Genomic DNA, 21,161 nt, shown 5'->3' with positions numbered 1-21,161 from the left:
CGATCGGCGCCCATTTCTCTTCCAAAGTTTCTTCTCTTATGAAGAACATAGTCTTCTGACAGTGAAGTGTTGTCGACGCCCAGTTACTTGTGAGTTTTTCGGATTTACTTGATCAAATATCAACCGCCCCGCAGCGTCGGGCGTGTAGCGTAACAATATCACAACTGCATACGAGACGTTGGTTACATCTGACTTCGGTACAAGCCTAGGTTCGTTGACCGGAATTGACAATGTACCTGTACCCAGCAAAATGGCCACTCTAAAAACACATTCACCATGCATATGCGTATTTTTCTCCAATTAGAACCTCGGTTTAACCGATGTACACAAGCGGCGTCTCAGCCTCCCGGAACTACTCCGCAATCTCCCTCTCATTTCTATACTTAATCACAGCTCGTAATGAATACGCATGCAATAATTCGTGACAATCGCATTGCTATCCCCTAACTCTATTACTATCTCACGTATAGGAGAGTTGCTCACATGATTGTACGTCCTCCTCAGCTGTGTGGCAATTTCAAGCATTAGTCAGTCCTGTCACGCGGAAACCTATTTTATTTTATTTTTTCCCCTACACTGTTTGTCTATTCACCACCCCATTTGTTTTTTATTTCTGCCTTTATTTCATCTCTGAATCACCCTTCGAATTCCTAAACTGCCTGTAAGCACGGTTTAGTAGACTTATATCTTATCTATTCCAAATTCCAGTTCATGATTCGGTCTATTGACAGGTAGCAAAGAGCGAGAAGACAAAAATGCAGACAATAAAATGTGTTGTGGTCGGTGATGGAGCCGTGGGTAAAACTTGCCTCCTTATTTCGTACACCACAAATAAATTCCCCTCCGAGTATGTGCCAACTGTATTCGATAATTATGCAGTTACGGTTATGATCGGTGGAGAACCATATACCTTGGGATTATTTGATACCGCTGGTGAGTATTACTTCAAACTTCATTTCTCTATTGGTTAATTGTAGTGCATTTTGAAATTTTTGTTCCGAATCGTTCTTCACACGGCAGATTTTGGAAGGATAAATTTTTGACTAGATTTGAAGATTCACAATTGGAAACAAATCAATAATTGCTGAGAAACTTTGTTTACAAAAAGTTCTATAGATTACCATGGATAAAATGATACTGAAATATTGTTCAAAGCAAGTTTTTGTTAGAAATTTATAATACCGATGTTCAATTATGCCACTAAATCACTTTCCCGATTATTCAATGCTTATACGAACACAAATTTCATTATTTTACAGGCCAAGAGGATTATGACAGACTACGACCACTGAGTTATCCTCAAACGGATGTGTTTCTAGTTTGTTTTTCAGTCGTCTCCCCATCTTCATTTGAAAATGTTAAAGAGAAGGTATGAATTTTTTTTTCATTCTCTTCTTACGAATATCAGAGTCATAGCAAGCTTTTAGTTGATGCGAAAAAACAGAACCGGTAGCCAACCCTGAAATGTTTGCAGTGACATTTAAATCAAAATTTACCCCAACTATGATGCAAAAAGACTTCTCAGATTGTTGCTCAGTATCGAATATTATCGGCTTTATAATTCATATAAAATGTTGTCGCTACTTGCAGTTTTGTCGAGGCTCTCCAGTATTTGTGAATTACACGATACTCGAATACTTATAGACAAGAATATACGTTTTATTGATATTGTCCGGTGAGTGTATTTGAAAATAATAACATGTACTTATGTCTTATCAGTGGGTACCAGAGATAACGCACCACTGTCAGAAGACGCCTTTCCTATTGGTCGGAACACAAATCGATTTGCGAGATGATGCAGTAACTATTGAAAAGCTTGCAAAAAATAAACAAAAACCGATAACAGGAGAACAAGGAGAAAAGTTGGCCAAGGAGCTTAAGGCTGTGAAATACGTCGAGTGCAGTGCTCTAACGCAAGTATGTGTCATTCAACATTCATAATAAAATCTCGTCAATCCTCATGTATTTGTAAAACTAAAATATTCACATTGTACATAAACAGAAAGGATTGAAGAACGTGTTCGATGAAGCAATCCTGGCTGCACTTGAACCTCCAGAACCTGTTAGGAGAAGAAAGTGTGTCCTTTTGTAGGGAGGATATTTTTAATCTCCATCCCACTACTACGCGAGCACGGCTGATAGTGCCCGACATTGTAAGTTTTAAATATACTATCAAAATAGAATGGTACAGGCCTTGAACAATATATGCTGTATCCATTGATCAATTGGCATAAGATATTCCAAGGAACCAGACGCTTAGGTATTTATGTATTCAAAATGAACAGCAATCTTGCTAAATACGTCTTGGCATCATAATTCACAAGTTTATCAAGAATGAGTATATGAATGTTAGGAATAAAATGGTTCTCCGGAAAAACGATGGAAATAATTTTCACGGGGAACAGATGTTGGCTAGGATTATCAAATTATTTGAGACAAAGACGGGCCCCCTGCATTGCCTGATTTGTATTCGTCAGGCTGCTTCAGATTGAGGAAGAGACAGTATTTTCCGATTTATAAAAAGAAATAAAAAAAAATGAAAAAAAATGTAACACTGAACGTTTATAGTGCAATTAGTTTACAAACACGCATTATACATTATACATAATATTTAGATATATATTTGAGGGTAACCATACTCAGGTAAGATAGATTAATATCCTTCGTGAGATAATGAATTACTTTTTGTTTAGGATGGACTACGGTATTAAATGTGAATACCTTTCATGATCCTATAAAAACAAAAACAATAAACACATAAACATGAAATGAAACAGCCATCCTGGACGGGAGTAATCCTCCATGAGTTCTAAATAGGGAGCCACGCCACTCTAATATTGAGTAATCAATAAGGCATTTTTAATAATAAGTTACTAATGTGAATTTTTTAATAAATTAATAATGAAAGAAACAATTAAGTAAATCCGTTTTTTTCTTGATCAAAAAGCGCACGGACGCCAGAGAGAATATTTTACCGTTTCCGTTATGATTCCGATAGAGCAATTTTGCGGCCGGTGATAATGTTAATGTCCACTTGTCACTTGACGTTGAAAGTTACGATAATTGTCGCGTTTGTCGTTATTCGAATCACAATGAAAACGACTGACGAGACACACCTACGATTCAGTTGTCGATTAATACATCGCGCGTGTGTATTATGAATGCCCTTCCCTCGTACGTCCGTGCTGGTATCTTGTAAGTTAAATAAATCATGTATATTATATCTAACACAGCGTGTATATTATCTGCATTGTATAACTTTGTTCAATCAGAAATGTTGAATTCAGTGTCGCTCGTCTTATCGATTTCTTATAACTTACTCACAATTACACGGTTACGTGATCGACGCGTGCATTTACGAGAAAACCAATAACACTATTTTCACTAATTATCATACTCCAATATTTTAAATATTACGAAGCATTTTCTCACAGAGAATTTCAGTCTTACCACATTTTATTCATTTCCTGCATACCCTATTTCGATCCTAGTCGGACTTTAAAATCGTTACTATATTCAATCGTTATTAAAAAACTACGCGAAATTTCAAAAAAAATATAATACAAGTTTCGTGAAATATCTTTCTTTTCCCAAACATGTTACATAAAAATGTAACTTGACTACCTTTATATAAACAGCGCTTTAAATCGTGACTTTGATAATAAAATGATGAAATTAGTTTAGTTTGAACTCGTCAATGCATATTATACATGATACATAAATACCATTGTACATTATAAAATTTATAAATATATCACTTCTCATAGAAATATCAATATTTATCCTCAAAGTTTCTTATATACTTACGCATTACGATTATAACGCTTATCTTAATACATTTATACTTAAGGAGGTTTAGCACTTGTAAAATACCAATCTAAGTGCGCCAGAAGATGTCTCCAACCAATGAGTCAACATTTTTTAGTCGAGAAAATTAATTCAACTAACGAGCTAATGAAAAAAAAAATTAATTACTAAATCATGTTGATAAAAAATATTGATACCCGTGGTTCACCATAAGAAAAGGTGGAGCCTCCTTAAGCTTGTTGGATTCTGACCACTTCTCCGATGGAAAATCCTCAGTCAAGATGTTAAGAATACGACAAGCCAAGTAAATGTATATTTTCTTTTTCTTCACATTCTTGACATTCTCACGTCAGCGATGCATTTATAAATTCATCAATGCTCTTCATTTTTCTCGCTATATTTTTGTTATTTTTTCTCTATAGCGAAAAAGAATAATGAAATGCTGCAGGTAACAATTGTTCGTTGCCGACACGCAATATGCGCATGTAATTTGGGCAAATATCCTATCAAATAATTGTATATTGAAATGACTGATTATATACGCGTGAAGTATTGAAAAATATATTGATATAAATCTGATGGAGAGCAAAAGGTTACAGATACTAACGAAGATGAACGGAATGAAAATCGCCATATCTGAACATCTGTATTCAATATGCGATATACTGAATACGGTAATTTATTGACACAACGCAGTGAACTTATACAATACGTAACCTATGTATAAAATAGGTATAACCAATATCTGATTATACAGAATTAACAACATGTAAACGACGAACAAGAAGAAAAAAAAAATTGTTTCACATGTTTTCCAATGTATACTACATAGTACATATATATATATATATATATATATATATATTATATATATACTATATTACAACTAATAATTAATAATATCTGTATCACGTGAAAATTTATACTAACAAATTTGTAAATAACCATTATGTAACGAAAAAAAAACCAAACAAAAAATCGGGACGATAGAAAAACGAGACGACCTCACTGAGTAAAAAAAAAAAAAAATGCCATGCAATTTTTGTCGCAATTATTAATAAACAAATACATGCGAATAACTAAAAAGGAAGCCTACTTTTTATTCAGAACAAATTATTTGTGCGATAGTGGCTGTTAAATTACTTTGCTCGTTATGATTTCCATTTCTGTCGTCACATTTTTTTTTTTTTTTTTATATCCCTCTAATGATTAATCTTTGTAAAATACCTCGATTCGCAATTAAGATGCCATTAATTAAAAATTAATAATCTTTATTAGTGTAAAAAATCTTACCTGCGTGATCTGGAATCGTTAATTGCCAAGAAACAAAGATATTTTTCAAATACTTACTTGGGCAACATTGCTTGTTACATTTATCATTATTACGCAAAATTATTCATTTATTTATCCGTCCAAAGTACTTATATTTTCATCAAACACGTATGTTACACACGCATTGATCGTTTATGCAACGTCAATTTACACTATTTGTTGAACCGAAAAGAATCAATACGTGGGCTTGGAATTTATCGTTCGCCGGTATCGAAGTTTAGTTTGACATATTTTCATTTTTCTGCGTTATGCTCGGGGATGACTCGACTCGACTCAACTCGAAACTCGTTATTATCCTACATCCACATTCCGCAACTATAAGCGTCGCTTTCTAAGGCTTCGGCTATTGAAAAGCCGACTCTAGTGATTCCCATTTCTCATCGTTGCGATTCAGGTATGTAGATATACGTATATGTATAACGTGGAATCTATGTGCAGAGTAGCTTGCTCGGAAAATTTGTGATCACAGGGCCCGTATTCCGATTCGCCAGAATTGCACAAGATTTTATATTCCCTTTGAAAATAATTTTCATTCGAAAATACTGCCGCAGTTTATTTACACGTCACATGTGCTTTATATCGAGTAGATTTCTTAAACGCAACATTCAATTTTCGTGTGTATGTATACTTAAAGCTTTTATTTACAATCTAACAACTAAATTTCATTTAACAATTAAATGGATATATTATATATTTATGTACGTCGATGTGTGTATGTATATATATATACATATATATATGTATATACACATCTGTGTTGTGTATATATATATATATATATATGTATATATACAACTCATTTCGTCTTTGGCCATTGATCGTAACATCATCTGATTCGTGTTGAAATTAACATTTTTATACATAACAATATATATCAATGTTCTATATTCTATAATATATATATATAACATAATACAATAAATCATAGAATATCTGAATTGCTCTATTATGTGCCTGCATATGTATAATACATATATATAAATATATATGTATACATATATTATACGCATACAGCTTAACGTACGGTAAAATTTAATCGTAAGCTATTAGATGTTATGTAATAATCACTACCTTTAACAGACGTTCGTTACATTTCCACTGAAATCTCGATTGAACAACGTTTTCCTTGGTCATCATATATTTGCCCCACGCGTAAGTATACGTATAGTTTATATAACGTCTAAAATGTCTTGTAAATGATACATAATTATTCAAAAGTGTATTAATTAATATAATTGTATACTTGAAGATACAATTACAATTGCATCACACTAAGGGCTGTGATAAGGACTCATTGCCAGATATTATCACAATGACAGTAGAACTTTCCATCCTTTCTATACGTCGTAGATTTATTGTAATTTCTATGTAATAAAGAGCAAGAAAAATATGAATTAAAATCGGACACTGTGCCGTACATCTCCCGCCTCGGAAAGTATACAAAAATTCGTCGTTTGCTTTTCCGATGACGGTAACTTTAAAAATTGTCTAGGTATATCTACGTCAGGTTGAACGATAAAATTTCTGGTATTGTTCAATCATTTTTCTTAATTTTTCTTTGTTGCTTCTTGACTAGCTTGTACGCTGTTACAAAAAGAAATCTTCTCTTTTTCGTTAAATTTAGTATGCAACGCACGATCTTATCGGTTGCCCTGTATGAAATCATCTCAGCACGTGGAACAAGGATTGCCTTAGAAATAAGTAAACAACATCGAGAAATAATTCTATAATACAAATATTTTTTTTTTTTTTCATATAACAAGCAAGCAATTAGTTAAACGACCGTCGGTCAATTATTGTCTGTGATTAGTTGTACTGGAGGTAATATCAGTTTAGGTAAACGGCAGTTATTAAACGTCTCATATATACCGTACCATAAAGTCAAAGACTATATAAAGTACTTGATTAACCGACGGACGCATTTGCGTCTGCAGTGTGTTAATTGAAATTCATTAAAAAAAAAAAAAAAAAAAAAGCAGACGAAATTCAACATCAGGCTTCTCTGGGCAATTTTTCCCTTTTCAACCCCCCGTATAATAATTCACCCCACTAATGAAATTTTTGGCACCTTTTAGATTACTGTATGTATATAAGTATATATATATATGTATATATATATATATATATAACAATGCAATAATAACAATAATTGTTATTAATAACACATGGTAATTCTCACAAAATCCAAATCTTTAAAACAAGATTAAACTAAAGTTGGCACCGTGTAATACGGTTTTACCGTATATAACTATACGATTCAAGTAAGCACAAATCTGCAGTCGCGTATAAAGAGAAAAACTTCACCGTGCATCAAAGGTCTTCTAATTATCCGATTTATCTGTAATAAATGTGTTATTCACTAAGTAATTTTTTTTCATTGCCTCAACTCCTTATATTCATCATAATATACTATATAAACGGGTAACACACCGGTAATTCAAACTAGCCATCATTCTACTGGGAAAATTTTTTCAGGAAAGATTCCCTTACACGTCGCATCCATCCATGCATATTTTCAAATACATGTTAGTTATACGGATATCATACTTTAATATATATATAATATGCATATATATGTATATATATCGAGGATTCACTACAGATGATTGAAAACCTAACACACCATTTACCCACATTGACGAACGAGTATATAACTATGGTGTATTTAACATTATACGCTTACAATTATACTTATAATTTAAGTAGTAGATAAAATAATACCTTTCGTACGATCAGGCATGACGCAATATTTTTTCTTACTCTAATTATAATATCACCTAGTAAAATGTTGTTGGTTTCTATTATATTTTTTCATTTCACACTAAACTTGTGTATGCGTGTAGTGTTATACAGATTCTGTGTGGGGGGGAACGGGTTCGCTGCGGGGCTAAGATCAAAGGTGTTCCTTTTGAAGAGTTTGCAGTAAATTGAATCAATAATTCTCTCTTACTCGCCAATGTGAGATGTCGCTTTGAAGGTGTATCCAACTAAATCTCGTTTTCCAAGGGTTTACTAATACAACATACTGTTTATATGGTATACAAGGTACGGGCGATAAGAAAAAGTAAATCAAGAATTACACACACACACATATATAATATATATATGTATGTAATGCTGCATGTTTGTTTCGCCCTTTCGCCTACACTCCCCAGAATCGGATTTATTACAAGAGTATCATATCTCTACGGAAGGTCCCAAATTCTATTTTCTCTTTTTCTATAATATTATGAAGTAACAAAGTTATACGGTATTATAATGTATTATGAGATACAGTTTTTTTGTTTTTTTTTTTGCTTTTTTTTTTTTTTTGTCTTTTCATACACATTATTATGTTTTCTCGAATTATTCTTATTACTATAAATGTTATAATATATTATCGTTACAACTATTACACTTGGCGCAGGATAAGCCTGCGACAAGGCCCTATATGTATATGCATAGGTTTATATCCTGTTATATAATGTAGTTTGTGCATGTTATACCTGGTTTCTTTGAATTCACATCACAATGTAGTATTATTTAAGTTTTTCTTTTCTATGATGAAAATTATTACATGTGTAGGTATGTGTATGATAAGAACACAGAAGCCGCATTGCCGAATAAGTGTGAATAATCTCGAACTTTGTCACAGTTTGTAATGTATCCGCAATATTCTTACAATTATATATAAACAAAACGAAGCTCTGAACCGCAAAGGCCTCGGTACGTGCGACTAAACAGTACACTGAGAAAAATTTCATTTGTTACAGTAGCTAGAAAAATTCAGTAAATCAGGTATCGTTAAAAAAACTGTTTCAATATTGTTAGAATTGCGAAAAACGAGGTACACGTAACCATTTGGCGCTACTGTCGATCCTTTTTGTTAAATGCAACGTAAAATCAGTTTCTGAGGTTTACTCTACTTTTTTAGTTAAATAAGGCTTTAATATCAATTTATCGTTGCACAAGCATTAAATTTTCGCAACAGTTGCAAGAAAATCTAGCAGCAGTGATCGTAATGAGAAAGAATAGTAACGGATACCAGACTTTCCGGTAACAGCTACGAAACTAATTTTTATTTTGCACCTATAGAATTATATTTTTCGGTTGTGGTAAAAAATGAAAACAGTTGAGGACTGAGCGGTAACCGTAACTAAAAATTTCTCTCAGTGTAGTAATAATAATAACAACAAGAACAAGAACAGGGGGTGGGGGCGAGGAATCTAAATAAAGTGAAAAAATGAGAATCCTTTACCATATTTCTATCAGAATTTGAAAAGTCCAATGCTTCTGGCAACGGTCCACACTCCCGCAGTTGGGATGCCGGCCAAGACTCACTGAGCTTGCGAAATCTCGTGTTATTATTTTCACTGCTTGTAACTAGCTAGATGCTTTGACATGGACGAAATCCATTCATCGTCCTGGTTCTTTATTTGTTTTACCGTTCTTAAGAATAATTATTTCCTTTTGACTGCGGTTTCGGTTTGGTTACTCTTTCTATGTAACACGGTTCGGCCAAAAAAGACCGAATAATACTGGCTCGGTCTTCGAGCTTGCACTCCGACCCTAATTAAGAAGTAAGTAGACGGAAGTTAAGTGTCATTAGGTAGGTTCAGCTGCGGCGACCATGAACCTAATTTAACACCGTGCAATATTTAGGTTTCAAAGAGGGAGATGGGACCGTAAATTTTCCATTTACCACGACCCGCGTAAGTTGTCTATGTATAACTGCAGGCATGCAAATGGTGACGTTTTCCCTCATTTCTCACCTGCCTATTTACCGTCTTTGCTTCTCCGCGTTATCTAGCCGGAAATTACAGTATAAGATGCACGGGATCGTGAAGGAGTATAGTGCGCAAACTGGATCGAATCGAAATCGTATTTCTAACTAGTTTTGCAAAATCTTTCAGCAAACAGAGCCCAAAAGTATTAAGGTATGTATACAGATTTCGAATAATGGCTTCATATCCGTGTACTTGATTATAACGTATGCAACGCCGATACAAACCGATAAAATTCTTCATTTCTTAAACACAATTAATCTTGTAGTCTTAAACTTGTAAGTTTAGTATTTTACTGAACGGTTAATTTAGAAACTCGGATCCTACGGTTATTCGGATAGTCTGTAAAGGTAACCGTATACAGTGAAAATGCGTACAAGTGCATTCTCGATAACGGAAAGACATTCCTGTCATAAAACAGAGTACACCAGCTGTAAACTTGGTTGAAAGTAGAAAAAGGTGTTCGATTAGAAATGCTAGACTGAGAAAAATTTCATTTGTTACGGTAACTAGAAAAATTCAATGAAACAGGTATCGTTAAGAAAACTGTTTGAATATTACTGGAATTACGAAAAACGAGGTACGCGTAACAATTTTGCGCTATTGTCGATCCTTTTTTGGTTACTGCAACGCAAAATCAGTTCGTTCGGTTCACTCTATTGTTTTTAGTTAAATAAGGCTTTAACGTCAATTTATCGTTGCACAAGCATTAAATTTTCGCAACAGTTGCAAGAAAATGTAGCAACAGTGATCGTTATGAGAAAGAATAGTAACGGATACCAGACTGTCCGGTAAAAGCTACAAAGTTAATTTTCATTTCGTACCTAGAACTATATATTTCGATTGTGGTGAAAAATGAAAATAGTTAAGGACTGACCGGTAACCGGAACTAAAAATTTCTCTCACAATCAGTCTGCAGTGCAAAATCAAGATGGCGATTTCATTTCGGGTGTATAATATACGATCAATTCCAGCGGTCATAAATTATCGAACGCTATATTTTTCGGCAAACAAAATGACGGTTCGAGTGGGTTCAGTTACGATTTCGCGCCCAATGAATGCCGCCGTAGTGAGAATTCGGTTTGCAGAATTTAGTTGCAATTAATTATGCCTGTATCGGAACACATGTATGAATGATATCGTCTGCGATTTACTTTTATATCCCACACGAATCGTGCTAATCTTAAGAAGATACGAGAAAGATTCGCGAATGGTGTCGGGCGATGTTTGAGGAGAAATTATAACCCGCATGGCCGAAGCGTTTTACACACATGCAAGCGTGTAATAATTTATGCATCAAACATGCGTGTTTACCGCGGCTTTACAATATACGACGCCCACTCTTCTAGAATGTGCGTGGGGCCAGATTAATCGCAGACTTAGGTAGTAAACTTCGAGTTATACCCTGCAGCTCTTCGAATTATTATACATTTTGAAAAACAAACCACTATATATCCCGCCTTTTACGTCCGCACGCGATGTTGAGCAATCACTGATCGTTAGGAATTAAGAAAAGGCAGAGTTCGTCAGGTTCGACTGGATATAAAGTAACGCGGCGAAGATGATATTTACCCGGATATTTTTCTAATTCTTCGCATCTTTTATACACCCGTTATGTTATCGGACGTCAGAAAATGCTCTTGAACACGAGGACTAAAAGCGTGGACCCGTTTTTTCGGCATCAAATCGACGGATATCTGGTGACAATAAATGAAATTCTTCTTTTTTTTCCCAAGTACAAAAACCAGATCCTCTGATCGCTAACGATAAGTAACGCTTCAATTTGGTATAGTGCGATTTTTGTGTGATCATTCGGATTGAGTGTAATGCGTTTCACAGATATTTACATTGCATACCCTCTGTATTAAAGTCAATGATTTTCAATCCATTTCAAGACCTGCAACCTCTGCAGTGAAACTACCCGCGGTAAGATTTTAATAACCTACCTATATCATCCCTTCTCCAACTCGAAAACATGGCTGAAACTGTAACAATGATAATGGTATTGACAACGTTATCCGGCGATAATACCAAAATCGATAGCGTAAATCCTCTCGGAAATCCTTCGAGCTTTTGCACATACACGAGTCTCGTTCCCGCTCGTTCTCGTTCTCGGATGAATCGATTCGGAAACCCTAATTATAATCACTCGCGAGAATTCCAAGTATAATTCTCTAATGCGTTATTTTGTGATTCTGCTTGAGAAAATAAATGTAAAAAAAAAAAAAAAAAAAACAAATAATAACCAAACTGCGAGGTCTAACACAAACTTGGGCCCGAGGTAAGCCTAAGACCTGGTAATGATGAAACGAGAACTGGATTTATACGGTTAATTCTTAATTAGGTTTTACCCGACAAACCTGTGGTGTACATATAACGCCATACATATATCTACGGTACCCTGTTCCACCCCCAAAACCGCGACGTCTCGTCGCTTGATGTCGCTTAAAATCAATATAAAGCAATATGATAAATTCACTAGTTATAAGCAAGGTGGCGTAACATTAAATCCTGACAATAAATGTGTTGCAAAAATGATAAGAAGAAAACAAATAAACAATAACGATTATATTTACCACATAAGTATGTCATAATTATGAATACCAAAAAAATTTTTGTTTTTTTTAAATCAAATACACATAAATCTTAACGTAAAAGTGAATCTTTGGAATGAGGTTCAATGTAATAATAAAATAATAATAATAATAATAATAATAATAATAATAATAATAATAATAAATTGAAGGTAACTCAGAAAAATATTCACCTATGTATAAATGAAAGCTATCGTTACATCTAAAAGTTTGTGTAAAGTGATGATTCTGTTTCTCTCAAGATGAAAACGTCGGTGAATGTATATATAAGGTTTCACGTATGTGTAACAATTATAATACTTGTCGATACATTATTAAATATATGTATAATAGGCCAGTGTGATGATTATTGCAGTCTTCGATAGTTCAGAATTCCTCGCTTTTTATACAAATTAAGTGATACGTTAATGGGCGTACCAAAATTTGTCAAACGGCATTGGATATTGCATGAACAATGGTATAAATATAGACATTTTTTTTTTTTTTTGTTTCTATCCTTTTGGACTCTTTGTTGTCATTTCAAAGACGTTTTGAATAGTAGATTATATACTCTCTAATTCGAAATATTTTATGTATATATATATATATATGTTTATGTACTTGGCTATATTTTCTAAACGTTAACGACGACTCTTCGTTTATTAGAGAGAATGTGATTTTCCATATTATATGTGGCGCGTAACACTTTTTTAACGCGTGCCCTACAATGTATAAGTATTCTACATACATGACAATATAATATTCATCCTACTGCACCAACCGACCCTCCCTCCATCTATCGTTTACCTACTTTCAGACTGCAGAGTTTGCACACGTGTTTTTAATATTTCAAATGTCAAGCGTCCACTCGCCTCTAGATAATCAATTCCGAATTCAGTAAATATTTACTATAGTTACGCATTTATTTCATTTATATATTTTTATATATATATAATTCACGTTTTGAATTTTTTTTTAATATCGCTCTCTCTCTCTCTCTCTCTCTCTCTCTCTCTCTCTCTCTCTCTCTCTCTCTCTCTCTCTCTCTCTCTCTCTCTCTATTTCTCTCTGTAAAAAAAATAAATAAGAGTAAAAATATAATATCCGTTGTACATACAATATTATAATCGAGACGTGAAAATAAAGTTTAGAAAATAATACAATAATAATGATAACGATAATAATATTAATAATAAATATTTACCGTTTTATTTCGAACGAAAAACGTAATTATTACACTATACGTATGTATTTAAATGTCTCGTTGTTGCGTCCGTTTATGTATTTGCGTATCTTGAAGACAATATGAGTTTACAATGGTACATCGCATGTAATATGATTCTATACCTGATATGTGTATTTGCATACCTCATTTACACAATAAAGTAATAATAATAATTATTATTATAATAATAATTATAATCCTCGAAATTATACTAGAGTATATGTAAAAATAATAAAAACATATAAATATTTGCTTTTAGTACGGACTCTAATGCGATATAATTTAATATAATAATAAGGATAAAATTAAAAGTAAAAATAACACAAATAATATAATAATTAACTTTGGTTACTATTTTGTTAATTAGACTGCCTTTTCATACCCTGCGCGTCGACTATCTGCTTGCAGAGAACTCGGTATATTATTACACCTACCGACGTATGTACTACATACCTATTTGCGTCGTTATGCTTTTCTACTTCGCTTTAGCGTGTACATGCATATATATACACGCTACATCCGATCGAGAAATGTGATACTCGCTGCCCGTATACACTGCTGCGATACACGTACACGGATCCACTTGAATATGGAATATCATGCCCACAATTTCATACACAGGTGCATGTACGCGTTGAAAATGTACTTCGGTTTCGTTTTACGTCTGTCGGTTCGATTCCACCTTTCCTGGACTCGGCGTAATTACCGATCATTCATTTACCGCTTGGAAGGGGGGAGTCACGTACCTGTTAATTACACGCATACGCATATATACAAATCGAAAGAGTGTTATGTTTCAAGGCCCGGTACTTAAAATAAAAGTTTCTCGAGCAAATATTTTCACAACTGTAGAATCACATTGGAACGGCTTGATATTTTTTTTTTTTTTTAGAAGTAAGCATAGTCCGGAAAAACTTTTTTTTTTTTTTTTTGTTTTTTGATACTCGTATTAAAATGAAGAATTGGAATATGTATGCCAATGATGTAACTGAATGCGCAAGCATATACTCATTACACGGAAAGCCTGAATTTCTACTTTATAGCCAACTACTTACCTACTACTAGAAATTAGACTACAAATGTGACGGACATAAATTATGGTTGAAAATATCGTTGAAGACAAATCGGTGCTTGAAAAATATCATCCCTTCAAATATGCACATATGTATTCCCTTAATTAAGATATATCGTGTTCTAATTTTGCCTTGGGGCGGAACCGATACAGAGATCGGAACGGCATTGTATCTGGGTAAATCACATTTCACACGCAAACGCGATTTACAAAAGATGGTTGGGTACTGCGGTGCATAGTTTTCATGGTAATTAGTACATTACAGTACGAGATAATTAGCAATTCTCATGAAACCGATCACGGTTATCGATAGATATTTTTCACCCTTTGGAAACCAAACCTGTATACTTTGGCTATTCGAAGTTTAAATTAAAAACAATACTTTGAAACGAAGTTTTTATCATTCATTTAATGCTATACGGATAAGGTGAAGTAGAGAGCAAAGAGCTGGATGATCGCGAGATGTTCTCTTGGGATGTTAAATGATATTAAGACAGTTGGCCGTCCGTTAAGTACCGTGAATAATTCCGCATTGCACTCGGCGATATTAATAACTTACTCTACAACAACCTTAGATTAGCTGCCATTTTTGTTTATCACTTCTCAAGTCCTTGATCCATATACCTCCGTTCTATGGATTGTAATACATGTACCGCATATCAATCGCGCAATATATAATATACAATATACATATAAATCCTGTTGCACGAAGAGAAAAAAGAAACATAGGAACGGGGAACGAAACATTTACAATTTGCGAAAAGCTCATTCACTTTAACGCAGTTCGATTGATTCAAGTAAAACTGATTTCAATGTATAAGATATAAATGACCATTGAATTCGCGATACGTTTGATGCAAAGCAAGGATGACTCGAGGAATTGATTTTCACAGTACGTCGATGAATCTTCACCAGACGCTTGTAATCCAGGAAATTTAAAGAAAATTCGACAACATCGTGCACAAATGGGATTCAAAGAGTAGTTTCCATTTTGAAATTTTAACAACGATACATGAGCTGCATATTGATTCGTCCGGACAATAAAAGACAACGAACGGAAACCCGAAGTCTCATCCGCCGCGCGATGAAGTGAATTAGGAATATCAATAAGGATTAGAAACATCAAATGAGAAGCGATCTCCACTTCCGGGGACGTCTGTATTCCTCGTTCCTTATTTAATTATACTGAATTTATTATTTCGCCGATTCCTTCGCGGATGCACCAATCTCACCGAATTCTATTTAAAATCTCTCCAGCAATATCAGATAAAGAAGGATGACAATGCTCTTGGAAGATCCCAAAAGAACACGCCATTTTTTTCATATACGTATAATATGTTTCGTTTTCAGTTTTTCTTTTTCATCATGCTTCGTGTAGCGAGGTTAATTAAATATATTTATATATAATATATATGTATATAGGTACATAATACTCTTCATCGTACCGAAGTACTTTTCTTTCGATCTTCAATTCGTCCTTGGATCGTTGACTGAGCGATCATCATCCATGCACGTATATCAGCGTATAGTCATAGAACAAGATCTGAATAATCTCTCTAACAATTTCCTTGGTTTTCCGTCATGCTCCGGCAGGCATGTCATTTCTATACATATAATACGCGAGTACATACATACAATACGTATACGTATACGTATATAAGATAATAATCGTAATCGTAATTTGTATATTATATATTAGGTACATACGCACCTACCTTTAAATCGCCCACATCGCATATAGATAACGGGGGCAATTCTCTTCATTGTACATGTATGTGTATATGTGATAAGATTACATACCTACTACAATACTCATTCAAGAGGAACCACGCGGGCAAAAGATCCAACAACAGTGTAGTGTACATATATACCCGGTATAAAATCCGTCCGATGGAGACGATTCTTTTTTATAGCATTAGGTATATATAAACTCATCGTGTCCCATTCAAGCTCTCTACACTTGAGTGAAGAGCTATAGGGTTCCGCATCATCGAGACAACAATCGCGAGAGACTGAACATCGTGAAAGATTATTAATTTTCTTTCCCTCCCTCCCATCCCTTTCTCCGTCTCTAAAGTCTTCGCCAATATTCAAAATATATATACGTACTCTCTCTAAACGTTCATCGCGTAGTAAACGGAATTCTGCGTATTCGGGGGCGGTCCGTTGTTCGAATGTCCGATTATCGGGCCGGGAGCATGAACCTGGTTGCTCGAATTATTCTGCAAAAAATCATGGGACGGCGCGCTTGCGGCACCCTCGGGAACGCCGCGTTCGGCGACGTTGCAGACGGCGGCGCGTTGCTGCTGTTGCTGATGGTGATGGTGCTGCTGGATCTTGGTCGGCGACGACAATACCGCGTTGTTGGCAAGAGGACCGCCCGGTACGACGCCGGCGTTGTTGTAGGCTGCGCACATCGGCGAGGATGTCGCCGAAGAGGAGTTCGAACAGGGCGGTGGCAGGGCGTTTATCATCCCGGTTTGCGTCTGGACATCGGCTGCTCCGCGTCCCAAGTGCAGCTGATAATGGTATCCTCCTCCACCTCCACCCCCTCCCCCGGGACCAGCGCCACGTTGTACAACCGGGTTGGCGCATGCCGAATAAGGGACAGACTGGAGGCCGTAACCGGCCGGAGTTTGGTGCTGGTGATGAAGGGAATGGACGTTGTGGTGCAGAGGAAGCGTGTTAGGGACGCGCATTTCATCCGGCTGGACGACCGGCTGATGCAGATGAAGATGAAGTTGGGCCGACTGCGCGGAGTAGAGCGAGGCCGTCGTGGGGTTGGCGGAAACTGGACGAGCCGCGTAATAGCGGGTAGACGGCTCCTCGATTTTCCTGCAGGGATTGTTCCTCGGGTAGGGATACCTATCGACGTGGTTCGCGTAGTTCGCGGGAGGCGCGGCATGCGCCGGAAGTATTCTCTGGATGTTCTGGTAGGTGGGATCGGACATTCCGTTATAGGGAAGGAGGTACATCGTGCGGTAACACTTCGCCTCCGGCGGTTGCTGCAGACCCGGAGGTACGGTGCCGATCTCGCAATGGTATCCGAAGGTATGACGCCGGGTAGATTTTCCCGGAAGCGTGTTGTACATCGTACCCTGACCCGGGTCTCCGCCGCCGGCTATTCGCAGCATCCTCGCTCCCAGGGGATGCGGATGCTGACCGTTAATTTTCGGCTGATCCCCCGCAACCCCCGGGCTGTACCTCTGACCGCAGTCACCGTTAACCGGAGGTCTGACGACCGACCTGGGCAGCGTACTCTCGAGGTAAGAACCGCGGTTCACGGATCCCTGAACGCTGGCCGCGGTCTCGGCGATTGTCTGATATATGTCGTCTATCTGACGCTGCATCGTGTTTATACGATTTATCGTGTTGCTGCTGTCCCTGCCGTCGGTGATCGTGTGATAAGTGTCGTCCTCCTCGTCCTGGAGGAATATCCTCGACGATGATTTATCGCCGATTACCTCGTTCTCGTTGTAATACGAAGGCCAGGACAAATGGGAACCGGCCTTGCCGGCTTCGATCAACGCACCGGGCGCGACGCTGCGGGATTGAAGTTGCCTTAGAATCTCGTTCGTCGAACCGAACTTCGGTTTTATGCCACGGACCGACGGTCGCCGGTTGAACCCGTAATCGTTGAGCTCGTCGTCCTCGTCCTCGGCCTCGTTCTGCTGCTGCGTCTCCTCCGCTTCGTTGTACCGCTTCTTTATACGTTCCGTCCGCGTCTTGTCCTGTTCAACGAAAGCCAGGAGTTCGTCGGTGGCCGAGTCCTCGTCGCCGGCGTTGCTGGTCGGCGTTCCCCTCGTCACGTCCGGCGGATCACCGGCGTTCCTGTAGTTCCTCTCCTCGCCCCGAAGCGCGGCTTCGATATCCTCGAGACTGTAGGACGAGTCCGAATTGTAGCCGCCTACCGAGTCGCGGCTGTTCCCCGAGCCGGTCATCTTAGCCGAGGACAGCTGATAGTAATCCTCCCGGTTCTCGATCCCCGTACCAGCGACGCAGGACAGCGGTGCCAGACTGGCCAAGAACTGCTTACGCGCGTCCGAGTTCATCTTAGCTATCGGAGTCTTACCCCCGTTGTTATACTCGCGCCCCGGCTGCTGGCCAAGTTTGTTCCCGATGCCGAGGTCAGGCAGATTCCTAACCGTCGAATCGGGCGCCGCCTCCATCTTCTTCTGGGCGAACAGGTCCGTGATCTTTCTGTAGGTAGACTGGTGCTGCAGGTTCCCCTGCGGCGACGGATTGTTTCCCTGACCGACTTCCACCTGCTGCAGGGAGTTCGAGACGGTGCACGAGACGGCCGTCGTCGTGACGGAAACGCAGCGAGACGAGGAGTCGCTCTTGGCCTCTTCGCCGGAGGGCGACGTCCGGACGGGAAAGTCGAGGTATTCGCTGCAGCTGTCTCCGGTGGTCGTGTTCTCGGAAGCGCTGCTCTCGTTGTCGCGATCGTCGAGGTCGAGACAGGTAAGCTGGCGAATCCTCTCCTCGAGGGTGAACTCCTTGGACCTAAGACTCTTCTTCTTAGCGTTCGGTTCGTACTTCGATATCAGACTCCGTCTGAGGGCGTTGCGCTCTATGGTCTTCCGTATAGTAGTCGATTCGGCGTCGGTCTCGCCCTGGACGCCAGCCAGCTTCGCCCTCTTCACGGCGTCGAAGAGCCTCAGACTCTCGGTAGTGATGAGGAACTTTTGCCCCTCCGGATCGTCCTCCTCCCGCGACTGGTCCTCGACCCCAACCGGAAGCACCGACTTGCTCGGAGCCGGAGGTGGCGATATGAATCTCGGATCGGGAAAGAGCTGCCTGACCGCGGAATTCGGCTTCAGGCTGTTCGACACCAAGGACACGTTTCCGAGTTTAAATGTCAGGGACAATTCCGCCGCGTCACCCTCTCCGGATTCCTTCTCCGTCAGATCGGCCACTCCGATCACCTTGTGTACCACTTTACCGCCGGCGTTATCCTGCTGCTGTTGTTGTTCGTCCTCACCGCCGCTCACGGGCTTTGCCAGCGGTGTTGACACATCCTCGAAACGCACAGAGCCCTCGTCCTTTGAGTCCGAAGATGAATGCGGGCTGTTTGCCAATTTGTTGTTCTTCAGGATACCCGAAACCCTCTTAGCGCCGCTATCGCCCTCCTCGAGGACACCACCACCACCACCGCCACCACCACCGTTTCCGTCCTCTCCACCCAATTCGCGAACGATCCGACGCTCCGTAACCGTTGTCATCGTGATTGTCTCGACTAGATAACGCTGATGAAGATCTGGAACATGAAAAATGGTAACGATCATTCTCACCTGCTCCGTATCTCGCCTGCATGTTCAAACCTGCGCACGTGCGAACGATATTTATAAACTGCAAGAATGTAACGTTCAGTGTCTTTTTGTGACGATTCCACGTGTGTGCCAAACTGAAAATTACATCCTTGTCAATAATTCAACTCGGTTTCCTTCAAACTATAAACTGTGACGAATTGGAAATATCAAATTTTAAAAAATCATCACGACGCGCTACCAAACTATAAATATTTCAAAGGCATGCACCCTGATGCTCGTCTATTCGTACGAATGCGTGATGATTTAAGCTAGCCCAGCAACATCCAGGTTCATCGATTAGAAAACGACTCCGGTGCAACTTCGTACACAGAGCACATCGTATTCCGCCTCTAAAACAACGGGGGTAGTTAGGTATTAGGTATACATACATTATACATATGTCGCGACGTTAATTCCTCAGATCCTCGACAATGTGTGTAGTACCTACATCCAAGTAACACACACGCGCGCACCTAAAATCTGGTACATACATACATGCATACTTGCACAGACGTATGTAAACATTCACGTCCAAAGTCTGCACAGGGAATATTGAATTTTCAAGCGGACTGCACGCGGACAGTTTGAGAGATCCCGAGTACGTTCATCGCACGTATAATGCACACATGCCTACATGGGCAGAGGTACGCAGAGACGTGGGTGTGTGTGTGTGTGTGCGTACGTAAGGTATATATACCTAAGCGTATAACGCTTCGCTCTGAATCCCGTCAGCTAGGCTGCCGACGTCGTCGCGATCCGACCAACAAGAAAAACCACGTGACTCGACCAAGGTATCAAATTCCTACCCGAGTCTCCGTGTGAAACAGTTTATACATACATACATGCGTATCTGTGCCTATATAACATATGCATGTACATCAACGCGGCCCCCAGAGGCAATTACATATGTTACCTTATATACCTGCGATTTCACGCCTGCGTAATTGGACTTATTATGCATATATATCAGATATATATATATATATATATGTGATCAGCACACATTTTTTGTCTCCTTTCTTTCCGTCTAACGCTAATTTTCTTTTCTTTCTATGTTCAATCCTCTACCCATATGCA

General features: G+C 38.3%; 2 protein-coding genes across 8 annotated transcripts in view; one reads left to right on the top strand and one right to left on the bottom strand.

Moving 5' to 3' along the window:
• LOC124216255 (cdc42 homolog) lies at positions 1–2,914 on the top strand. Of its 6 annotated transcripts, none has more exons than XM_046620552.1 (6): positions 1–89; positions 732–933; positions 1,260–1,369; positions 1,720–1,917; positions 2,003–2,153; positions 2,694–2,914. In XM_046620552.1, the coding sequence occupies exons 2-5, from the start codon at positions 756–758 to the stop codon at positions 2,090–2,092; spliced, it is 576 nt and encodes a 191-aa protein (XP_046476508.1). In that variant the 5' UTR covers positions 1–89; positions 732–755; the 3' UTR covers positions 2,093–2,153; positions 2,694–2,914. The 6 variants fall into 6 exon arrangements, with proteins under 6 accessions (XP_046476508.1, XP_046476507.1, XP_046476506.1 ...); XM_046620551.2 differs by having other exon boundaries at positions 34–209; positions 736–933; XM_046620550.2 differs by having other exon boundaries at positions 34–209; positions 709–933.
• Positions 2,915–5,762: 2,848 nt separating this feature from the next.
• The window catches only part of LOC124215801 (uncharacterized), a 45,429-nt gene continuing 30,030 nt past the window's right edge, over positions 5,763–21,161 (bottom strand). For both annotated transcript variants that reach the window (XM_046619545.2, XM_046619546.2), the window contains exon 3: positions 5,763–20,032. In XM_046619545.2, the coding sequence (XP_046475501.1) occupies positions 16,887–20,032 (3,146 nt within the window). In that variant the 3' untranslated portion in view covers positions 5,763–16,886. The remainder of the gene's footprint in view (positions 20,033–21,161) is intronic.

Source organism: Neodiprion pinetum, chromosome 4, assembly GCF_021155775.2.
Source record: "Neodiprion pinetum isolate iyNeoPine1 chromosome 4, iyNeoPine1.2, whole genome shotgun sequence".
NCBI classification, from domain to species: domain Eukaryota; kingdom Metazoa; phylum Arthropoda; class Insecta; order Hymenoptera; family Diprionidae; genus Neodiprion; species Neodiprion pinetum.
Note: the sequence above shows the minus strand (reverse complement) of the source record. Positions and strands in the feature narration are given on the sequence as shown.